The following is an 11,736-nucleotide window of genomic DNA, read 5'->3' as shown; positions in this document are numbered from 1 at the left end:
TCACATTGCAAAGTTTTGTGGGGACAACCAGGGCTCAAATATGAAGAACCCTTCCCAACATCCTACTGTCTCTGGTCGTGTGTTTGCTCTTACTCAGGACACCATGAACTCCCCAGATGCCATTAGAGGTAACATCAAAATCCTTCATCATGATATTGTTGCACTATTTGATTCGGGTGCTACACACTCTTTTATTTCTGAAACTTGTGTAAAGAACCTTGATTTGCCTGTGTGTATTTTACCGTTTGATATGAATGTGTCTACTCCTGCGGGAGAATCTGTGAGGACCGCTAAGGCATGCCTTAACCTAGTAGTCGAGTTTAAAAATAGGAAAACAACTATGGACTTAATTATCCTACCACTGAGAGGTATGGATGTAATTGTGGGAATGAATTGGATGGCTGCAAATGGTGCTATCCTAGATTGTAGAGAGAGGAGTGTGTCTTTATCTTCTTTGTCGGTGACCCCAGTCGAGACTCAAGATCATGTTTTCTTGTCGGCGGCGCAAGTTGATAGATGTATGAAGAAGGGTTGCCAGGCCTACATGGTTTTCTTCTCTATCCAAGCTGAGATTGATGAAGGCGTGAAGAATATCCCAATTGTCAAAGAATTTGCGGATGTATTTCCAGACGAAGTCTCCGGTTTACCCCAAAGCGCGAGGTAGAGTTCTCAATTGAATTGGTACCCGGTACAGGGCCAATTTCTAAGGCTCCTTATCGGATGTCCCCTTCAGAGTTAGCGGAACTGAAAAAGCAAATCGAAGAGCTACTTGAGAAGGGTTTCATCAGACCGAGTGTTTCACCTTGGGGATCTCCAGTCCTTTTTGTAAAGAAGAAGGACGGAAGCCTCCGATTGTGCATTGATTATAGACAATTGAACAAAGTAACCATCAAGAACAAATATCCACTTCCGAGAATCGATGATTTGCTGGATCAGCTTGTGGGATCCGCAGTTTTCTCAAAGATTGACTTAAGGTCAGGGTACCACCAATTGAGAGTGAGAGCAGAGGATATACCTAAGACAGCATTTCGGACGAGATATGGGCATTATGAATTCATGGTGATGCCGTTTGGACTTACGAATGCTCCTGCGGTATTCATGGATTACATGAATAGGATCTTTCGACCCTATTTAGATAAGTTTGTAGTAGTGTTTATTGATGACATTCTTATTTATTCAAAGGATGAGGAGGCTCATGGTGAACATTTAAGAATCGTCTTGCAAGTTTTGAGGGAACATAAGCTTTATGCCAAATTAAGCAAGTGTGAATTTTGGCTCCAAGAAGTAAAGTTTTTGGGCCATGTTGTGTCCAGAGATGGAGTTGCGGTGGATCCTAGTAAGATTGATGCAGTGATGAAGTGGGAACAGCCAAAATCTGTTACAGAGATACGAAGCTTTTTAGGTCTAGCAGGTTATTATCGTCGCTTTATTAAGGGATTTTCGCAAATTGCGATGCCCTTAACTAAGCTAACTAAGAAGGATGCCCCATTTATTTGGACTGACAAATGTGAAGCTGCTTTCCAAGAATTGAAAAAGAGGTTAACCACTACTCCAGTATTGACTATTCCTGACCCTGTGGTGCCGTACACTCTGTACACTGATGCTTCTTTAAAGGGTTTAGGATGTGTTTTGATGCAAAATGACCGAGTGGTTGCCTATTCCTCCAGACAGTTGAGACCACACGAGGAAAATTACCCTACTCATGATTTGGAGTTAGCTGCAGTTGTGTTTGCTCTAAAGATATGGAGACACTACTTGTATGGATCTAAGTTTCAAATCTTCAGTGACCATAAGAGCCTGAAGTATTTATTTGATCAAAAAGAGCTTAATATGAGGCAGCGACGATGGATGGAATTTCTAAAGGATTATGACTTTGAATTACATTACCATCCGGGTAAGGCTAACGTGGTAGCTGATGCCTTAAGTAGAAAGACTATTCATGCTGCACATTTGATGGTTCATGAATATCATTTATGGAACAGTTTTCATGATGTTCCAGTAGATGTGATTGAACATCAAATGGCCGCACTCCAGGTAGCAGACTTTGAGAGCAAATTCTGGGAAGATCTCAGAGTCTCACAGCAAAGTGATGACTACTTAAGGAATATAAGGAAGGAGATAGTGGTAGGTAAGGCCCCAAATTTTACCATCTCTGAGGACACAGTGATGAAGTATAAAGGTAGAGTTTGTGTACCTAATGATCCAAGATTGAGGAATATCCTTTTAGAAGAAGCTCATAGGAGCAAATATACAATTCATCCTGGTATAACTAAAATGTACCATGATTTGAAGCGAGGTTGGTGGTGGCCAGGAATGAAGAAAGATGTAACTGAATTTGTTTCTAGATGTTTAACGTGTCAGAAGATAAAGATAGAACATCAGAAGCCAGCTGGAACACTGCAACCGTTAGATATTCCAAAGTGGAAATGGGATGATATTTCTATGGATTTCATCACTGGACTGCCAAGAACACCCTCGAGTAAGGATGCTATTTGGGTGATAGTAGACCGACTCACCAAATCAGCTCACTTTTTGGCGATCAAGTTTACCTCTACATTAGAGAAATTTGCTGAGATATACATTAAGGAGATAGTTAGACTTCATGGTATACCCTCTAGAATTGTGTCAGATCGTGACCCAAGGTTCACTTCAAACTTTTGGGGTGCGCTACAGAAGGCTATGGGTACCAGACTGAGTTTTAGCACCGCATACCACCCCCAAACAGATGGACAAACAGAGAGGACGATCCAAAATTTGGAGGACATGTTGAGAGCTTGTGCCATTGAACTACCAGGTAGTTGGGATAATCATTTGCCATTAGCTGAATTTGCTTATAATAACAGCTATCATTCTAGTATTGGGATGGCGCCTTATGAGGCCTTGTATGGAAGGAAGTGTAGATCGCCTTTATGTTGGACAGAATTAAGTGAGAGGAGTATCATTGGTCCAGAAATTGTAGAGCAAACCACCCAGAAGATTGCAATGATTAAGCAAAAATTGCTAACCGCTCAGAGCCGACAGAAGAGCTATGCTGATAAGAGGAGACGGCCGTTAGAGTTTGAAGTAGGAGATCATGTATTTTTGAAGGTTTCTCCAGTGACAGGCATTGGTAGATCCATTAAGGCAAAGAAATTGACACCTAGATTTATGGGCCCGTATGAGATCTTGGAGCGAATTGGATCTACTGCATATAGAGTTGCATTACCTCCACAGATTGCAGGTATCCATAATGTGTTCCACGTATCACAGTTGAAGAAGTACAACCCGGATCCCTCCCATGTTATTGAACCTGAAGAAGTAGAATTGAGGGAGAATTTGACCTTTAGATCCGAACCGGAGCGAATTGAGGACTTTAAGGACAAACAACTACGCAATAAGACCATCCGACTCGTGAAGGTGATTTGGAAGGGTGGAGCCCTAGGTGATGCTACTTGGGAGACCGAGGAGAGTATGAGGCGAGATTATCCACATTTATTTGCTTAGGTACATAGTTTCTAAGCTTATCTATTAAATTTTGAGGACAAAATTTCTAAAAGGAGGGGAGAATTGTAACATCCTGATTTTTATATAATAAAGAAATTGTGGAATTTAGGTTTTGAGGAAAAAAATGATAATAATAGGAATTTATATTATTTGAGGTTATTTAGAAATAATATTATGATTAGGTATTTAATTATGAATTTAAAAATTTAAATTTAAAACCACATAAGCAATATTTAGTTAAGATATAATACATAAATAATTTTTTTTTATGTGTGTGTTAAAAAAAAAAAGAGAAGGTAGAAGGAACAAAAAAAAAGGGGGGGTGGAAGGTTATTGTTTCTAAGTCCCACATTGGTTAGATGAGGGAAGAGAAGAGGTGCCTTCATGTATAAAAAGGAGGGCTGTTACATAAAAGGCGCCTTTTATGTAACAGCCCTCCTGGGTCACCACTGCCTCTCCAGGGTCTTTTCCCAGGCGCTGGACAACACACATGTCACCACATGATTGCCGGCTTTCCCACTGGTGGTACAGTGGTTATTCCTCACCCCACCCTCACGGGGGTCTTTTGGAACCTCCCCAGACTCGAACCTCCAACCTCTACCACCTTAACAAAGTTGAGGCTAAGTCTGGTACCATTGAGACTCAATGGTACCAGACTTAGCCTCAACTTTGTTAAGGTGGTAGAGGTTGGAGGTTCGAGTCTGGGGAGGTTCCAAAAGACCCCCGTGAGGGTGGGGTGAGGAATAACCACTGTACCACCAGTGGGAAAGCCGGCAATCATGTGGTGACATGTGTGTTGTCCAGCGCCTGGGAAAAGACCCTGGAGAGGCAGTGGTGACCCAGGAGGGCTGTTACACTTTTTTAATATTTTAGTAATTTAGACTCAACAAAATGGATAAATTAGGCAGGTCATGCATAACACAATGTCCACTATACACAAAACAATGCTCACACATGCTCAACTAAAAGTTCATACCTTTCAATGAAATTTTAATAGATATTGTGTGCACAATACAATATTCATTATGCATAAGACGATGCATCAACACCATGAATATCACAAACGACTTCGCCAATGATGTCAAGAACAAAGACAAATCCATATTAAAGGCCTTAATTCACTTTCTTTAACGGGACGATTCAAACATAGGTCATCGAGTAAGAAATCAATCACAAGTGGCGAAGAAGCAGCACTTTCCTAGAGACAAACTAGAAGGAAAAAAAAAATATACGATTGAATGTGGATAAGCAATGTAGTTGTTGTGGGATGGTATAGCCTTTTAAGTTTGAGAACTCTATTTTGATGCGTTTTTTAGGAAATCCTCCGTGCTTGCACCTTTTTTAGTTTCCAAATCTAATACCAAGAGAGAGAAAGAGTGTGCATGCGTGAGATAGTGAGCGTGAAATATGGATTGGAAAGCGCAAAATTATATTTTTAATCTTAAAAAAATTGCAATAAGGGCCCAAGACCTGCAGTGCAACATCATATTTTTTTTTCAAGCCTAAAGTACAATAATGTGTTTTTTAGGGCTCCTAATGCGATTTTTCCTTTATAAAATTGATAAATGAGCAAATTACTTTCTAAACTTTAGATTCAATGGCACCATGTACTTTGAACTTATTTATTGTATAAATTATTTTTTCAACTTTTAAAAATGATGCATTCTAATTCTTGCCATTAACATAAGTTCACTTTAACAATTAGTTAACTAGAAAATTACATAAAAGGGCATTAAAAATTATAAAAAATGACAAAAATAATTTTGATCCTTTTTCTGTAATTTTCTAGGTCATTGTTTGTAATTTTTGATTATTTTTTATAATTTTTATGTCATTTTTTAGTTAATTGATAGTTAAAGTTAATTTTTATTAGTAGCAGGGGTCAAATTACACCGTTTTTAAAAATTAAAAAAATAATTTATAAAATAAATAAGTTTAAAATTTATAGTGCTACAATATTTTAATGAAAAGTGAAAAGAAAAATTTATAATAAAAATTTAATGATATGTGATAAAAAATATTTTTAATTTTTATAAATAAAATTAGAGAAAGTAAGGATTAAATAAAGAAGATGATTTTATGATTCAAAAAGGGGACTAATTATGAGCGGAATAAGAGGGAAACGTGCGATCCATTATTATAAATTGGACGAGACATGACCCCACCCCGCAACAATGCTTCGTCCCCTTCACGTAACAACGAAGTCTTTCATGACCATCCACCATACTATTTATTTTCACGATTGCATATTTTTTATTTAATTAAAAACATGAACTCTACGGTCATAAAAATACGAATTTAATTATCTATAAATTCCATGCTCTATAAAAATAATAGAATAAAAAATATTTAAAAAATATGTCATAAATTTATGAATCTCGAATTCATAAGATTTAATTTCCAAAAATATGTTTATACTTTTTTTTTTTTTAGAAGAGAAGAAAAAGAAGATGGTGGTATGTTGGATACTAGAGTCTGTGACGTGGAAGGAACATGGATGTGGTTTCGTAGGAGCTTTTAGAGACAGATGGGCCTCATAGTTTGATACGCTCAGATTTAGAGACACCAACTATGACGCAGAGTTGATCCCAATATATGAATCTGATCAATTATTAAGCTCAAACAAGCAAAGCCAACGTGACGTCCACGGTCCACCAGTAGTCCGCTACCATCACGTTTCTTCCCTCTCATCTGCAGATTATTTCTTCAAGTTTATCAATTCGCAAGCACATAATGTTATCAAGTTTTACATAAAATTAACATGCATGCTGTTTTACTTTTTCGCTATACCCAGATAAGATAGAAAATAAGCGGTTTTGTATTTAAAAAGTGTCTTTTATATATAATCAAATAAAAGTAATTAATATAAAAATTAGGAATATATATATATAATGCAACCGCGCCCAAAGCCAATTCATTTCCTCACCGAAATAACTGAAGAGAATGATAGAGAATGGAGAGGGATATGATCTGCTGGTCTGTTACATTAGGATATCGTTTTTTTTTTTTTTTCTAAGCCTGACGTTGGATCCATCAAATATCTATCGAGCAATATAACTTATAAAAATATTACTGATGATCTTTGTAATTCCATGATTGGTCATGTACAAGAGAGACAAGCAGAAGAATATCAAGAAGATTCCATTTTTCCATATATATCTTCTTACCCGGAAAGTTGTGGAGGAAAAAAAAAAAAAACACATGAATTATAAAGTTTCGTCCCCATGAATTCAACATCTTTATTTCTTTCTACGCACAGAAAAAAGCGCACCAGACTTCAGAGAAATCATGCATCGTCAAAAGAATCACGCAAGTGTCAACTTGCCAGCTAACCAAGTAATTCCCATTTCCATTTCCCAACCACATACAAGGCATGAAATCAAATCTCCAGCTTTTCAGTAACGTGCCAAAAAACAAGAATCTTAAACGAAGACCATATTATCTTAAAGATTACGAGCGCATACATATCAGGGCACAATTAAGCTAGTGTTTATTATTAGTGGAATTGTAACATGTCCATGCGGAAGCTGTATACAGGCCAGTGTTCTTCCATCCAAGCCTGAGAGTGCCATCGACTTGAGCAAGAGTATAGCCATGGACATGATGAGGAGGTGAGAACATGTTCAATATCAATTGAGCTTGAGCCATAGAGTTAGGGCTCATTGGAACCTGCAGAAAACCAATCCTCGCAAGCTCACTTCTCCACTGTCTGCACTTGTCTTCTCCACTTCTTGCTGGTCCTCCTATGGCCAATATGTTATTTATCTCTCTGGACAGAAGCCCGTGTTCAACCTTGTGCCTGTTAAGGTCCTCGCTGGCCATATAAGCTCCCAGAGAATCAAACACGGTGGAATAATAGTGTAAAGACCCGACAAAACGATCCAAAAACGACCCGCCGCTTGAAACATCTTGTTCCACAAGAGTTATGATTCTCGGCTCTAGTTCTTCAAGAAGTCTCAGAGTTTTCCAGTCTGGTCCTGTGGCGTCGTACAGCGAGTGTTGCAGCCAGTGGACGGCGATTGTCTCGCCGGGTCTTACTTGCACCTTAGAGACATCTTCGATTTCCCCGAACTTCCTCGCGATTGGTTGGAAATGAAACGACATTCCGAGCCTTTTTGCGAAGTTCGTGAGCTGCTTGCCTGTCTCGACGAGGATGTCCATTGAAGCTCCCATGCCTGTCATTCGAAGGCGTGGTCGTCCCTCCATTCTGTTGGCGAGGATGTGGAAGAAAGCCGGCCATTGAAGACCCTGCATGATGTCTAAGTCTATGATATGAATACTATCACAGCAATGCACTGCTTCAAGAATGGCTTGATTGGAAGTGAAATGTGCGAACTTGATGAAAGGCGAAATATTGTTGAACACCTGGAGCGAAGAGTGGATGCTTCTGTGGTCAATCAAAGGGGAAAATACTCCGAGCCACGAGTTCATTACTCTGCTAGTCATGGCTTTAGCGAAATACGCCACAATACGCTCTCCACAGGATGGCTTGTACGGTGAGGCCAGTTGGGTTAGCTCCACCAACATTCTGTGTGCCTCACTGAGGTTGTCTACTGAGATTGCCACTGCACACTCCATTAGAAGTGTTAAGAGGTGTAACACATCATTGCTTTGATCGTGATCTACTGATGATGGGTTCGTTTGAGTTTGAATTTGAATTTGCAGGTCATCATTGTTGAAGGGACCCTTATTCCTAGGGTATAGAACAGGTGAAACTACTGGTGTGGGTACGAGGTTGTCATGAGAAGTAGACCCTGTTTGGCAGTGGTTATAAGGATGAAGCAAGTTATGATCAGATGTGGTTTCAGCTGCGGGTAAGTCGTCCACAAGGTGTTTGGTAATATGCTCCACCCAATCTGAAAACTCGTTGGTTGCCAAGTTTACAGTACTGTTGGTGGTGGTGTCAATGGCTGGTGGCTTTGAAAATGGGATTAATATTGATGATGATGATGATGTTGCAGCTGACGAGGATAGCCCAACATTATTATTCGGATAGTCCCAAGATTCATGCACATGTGGTCTGATCATGTTGAAACAATCGCCATGAATAACCTTGAATCCCACTTTCATCATAGAACAAAAAGGTTAATTCATCGATCAGAGACATGTACACACACACACACACGGATAGGAAGAGGGAGGGTTTAATGCAGAGTCAGATGTTACTTACTATAAAAGAAGAAGCTAAGGAGACAACTTCAAAATAGAATTAAAAAAAAAAACCTGGGGGAATTTCTGGCTCATGGGAAGGCCGGCATAGCCAAGACATCTGGAAAAAGATGAGGAACTAGAAGCTAAGCATTACACGTCGGTCTGGTAGAGATTTTTGTTATAAATTAACGTCATTTGTTAATAGTGAATGATTTTTCAAGTGCGTGTTCGTCACATGAACATCAAGCTGGGCTTACAAGTTTGAGGGATGCTACAAAACTGGTGTTTTAATGTGAGGAGAGGGACGTTTTGTTTTGTCTTGACTACGTATGGCGACAGGGAAGGAGCAACTGCCACAATATTTATTATAATAAAATAATAATGATTGATGTCAATAATTCAAAAACTGATTGATAGGGAAATTGTTGCTTTTAATCGATCACATGAAGTCTATATGTTAATGCTCTCTGACTATGCAGCCAGGAACTTCAATAATTAAATTTTCCAGGTCATGGATTACGTTATGGTGATCGCGGACGACAATGCCGGTAAATGTTTTTGACGGTTGACGGGATCGTGATTCACCAGAATTGTACATTTTCAACTTTAATTTATTATTATTATTTTTGGCATTAACATTATTATTTTTATTTCTCCATTGATTCTCTTCGCTAAATTTTTATTGTAGTTTTGATTAATTTATGCTTTTAAAAACAATTAAGTTTTAGGACCCATTTGTCTAAGTTTCTTTTAAGGGAAAAAAAAACACTTTTTATTAAAAAGAGATCACTCATACAAAATTTTAAAGTGTTCGTTTGTATCAATTCATAATTGTAGAGGCTAAACTATTACGTTTTTGAAAATTGAAAAAATAATTTATATAATATATGAGTTTAAAATTTATAGTTCTGTTAACTTATAGCTTAGCAGTAATTTACTCATCTATTCATTTTGAAATAGAATATATCGAAATATTTTATCTATACTGTTTGTCTGTTTCAGCATTTAGATTACTTCTATTCCAAATATTCACAGTTTTTATAATATTTAGTTGATGCAAGAAATTTCATTAATATATATAGGCTTGAATATATAATTAATATCAGCTTATAATTGCATCCTACACACACACACATTTCATTAATATCTGGGTTATTATATAGTCATGGAGCTTTGACAGTTATATTTAATTATTACATCTCTGTTACCTGTAATGCAAATGCCTATCCAATATTTAATTTTTAAATCGAATCGATGTTTGTCTTGCCGTGAGTAATACATTAATTCAGTTTTTAAACACCCTTTTCACGTGAAAGTGATGTCTCCAGTATAGTTTATTCCAGTTAATGGTGGCAGATACCAGATAGCAACCCTCCAAATGGCTTTAATTAGTACCAAGCCACCACCCCAGCTTGATATATAAAACTCAATTCCTATTTTTAAAGCTAAATTTAAAGTACTAAAAACTCCACTAATTATTAAAACAATCAAAGCATTGTTGGCAAAAATAATAATAATAATAAAGCATTGACAGTTAATAGTATTTATTAAATTGATTAAAATATTAATCTATTTAACCGTTTAGATGAACTCAATTTTCAATAATATGATTAAATTACTTATAATAAATAGAGTTTAAGTATTATTAATTTGAATGAATAGTTTAGGTTTTAAGCATGCAACTAAAACTTTCTCGGCAGATTCACTCTATATCTGCCCATATTAAAGGGTATTACTTGCATACAAATGAAATTTGAAAAATAAAAAATCATCATTATTTTCTTATTATATTTCATCAATAAAATAACAGACTAATTAAATTAATAGCCTGTTTGGATTAGGCTACAAATTAATTATTGAACTAAAATAATCAATTTTTGCAAAATTTATCCAAACAGCCGCCAAAATTAATAATTAATTATTGAGCTAAAATTACTTTTTGAAATAAACTTTAAAACGTTGCTCATAAATTTAATTTTATTATTAAATAATATATTTTATTTTCTATATAAATTTTAACAAATTTAATAATATTAAATATAATTTTATCAATAATTTAATTTTAAAAAGTAATATCCTTTATAGTAATTTGTCCAACTAAAATTAATTTTAATATTTAAATGAATTGCATTATAATATAGTCAATTATAATTAAAATCAATGATATTAATTAATTGTTTTTATAATTAATTATATCTAATTAAATTGAAACGGGCCCTACATTATTTTCCTTAACAAGTAATTATCCTCATAAGCTTGCCGACAGACAATGTGGAGAGGTCAATTGTGGGTCAGGTGCTCAGTTTTCCTGCTCGCACGATGCAAGACACTGATAGAGATTTTGGAGGGCAGGGGAAAAAAATAATCTAAATATTGATATTTATTTATTTTATACTCATTTTTGTTTTGACGGCTTCAAAATCTTTGGGACTATTGATGACATTTTTTATTAACTAGCTGGTGGCGACATAATAAACGCTCATTTATGTTAAATTTACATATTTTAATTGTTTTTCTTTTTTGGAAAGCATGTGAAATAGATTTTATTGACATTTGACAGTAGACGCTAGAGACAGAGTTTTCCCAATATACTAAAGAAAAATGATAGATCCATTATACCACGTTAACATGAGTGGTAAGGATTTCATTGTTTAAACAAGTTGTTGCAGTTCCAATTATAGTCCCTGTATGTATATAGCACTTTAGTTGGGAAATGTATACCTTTTACCTTTTATATCTTGAAGGAGATAATTTCTGTCATAGGCAGAATATACTCATGCCACCAAAAAGAAAAAAAATAATAATAATAGATCCATTGTAAGACATATGAGGGTTGGAATTCAAACTCATATTTATTTTAATTTTGAACAATGAATAAAATAGTGGGACTAATTGAATCTAGAGATAGAAATAGGCTAGACTGAATTAGACTTTAGTTAAATTGGTCTGAGTTTGTGTGGTAAATGAAAAGCCTGCTGGCCTGAAGTCTATATAAAATTTTTTTCTGAAGCTATATAAGATTTTTTTCAAAACTCAAGGCTGAGTCTACTTAAAATTTGATTTGACTTAAAAACCTATTTAAAAGTAAGTCTTTTAAATAGA

At 36.1% G+C, this 11,736-nt stretch overlaps 1 protein-coding gene across 3 annotated transcripts; it reads right to left on the bottom strand.

Annotated features, from left to right (window-relative positions):
- Positions 1-6,804: 6,804 nt before the first annotated feature.
- LOC129286457 (protein SCARECROW-like) lies at positions 6,805-9,185 on the bottom strand. 3 transcript variants are annotated; one of them, XM_054922420.1, is made up of 2 exons: positions 8,707-9,185; positions 6,805-8,546 (listed from the first exon to the last, which is right to left on the bottom strand). In XM_054922420.1, exons 1-2 carry the CDS (start codon positions 8,750-8,752, stop codon positions 6,967-6,969), a joined length of 1,626 nt encoding a protein of 541 aa, XP_054778395.1. In that variant the 5' UTR covers positions 8,753-9,185; the 3' UTR covers positions 6,805-6,966. The 3 variants fall into 3 exon arrangements, with proteins under 3 accessions (XP_054778395.1, XP_054778407.1, XP_054778403.1); XM_054922432.1 differs by having other exon boundaries at positions 8,654-9,184; XM_054922428.1 differs by having other exon boundaries at positions 6,805-9,183.
- Positions 9,186-11,736: the final 2,551 nt, after the last annotated feature.

This window comes from Prosopis cineraria, unplaced genomic scaffold, assembly GCF_029017545.1.
Source record: "Prosopis cineraria cultivar Desert tree isolate PC_DT_omini unplaced genomic scaffold, ASM2901754v1 PC1, whole genome shotgun sequence".
NCBI classification, from domain to species: Eukaryota; Viridiplantae; Streptophyta; class Magnoliopsida; order Fabales; family Fabaceae; genus Prosopis; species Prosopis cineraria.
This window is presented reverse-complemented; position numbering and strand designations above follow the sequence as displayed.

Excerpts from the sequence above, each read along its gene's own strand:
- LOC129286457 (XM_054922420.1), bottom strand. The coding sequence starts at position 8,752 with ATGTCTTGGCTATGCCGGCCTTCCCATGAGCCAGAAATTCCCCCAG. Across the intron at positions 8,547-8,706 it reads TGAGCCAGAAATTCCCCCAG|TGGGATTCAAGGTTATTCAT; the intron begins GTTTTTTTTTTT and ends CTATGATGAAAG.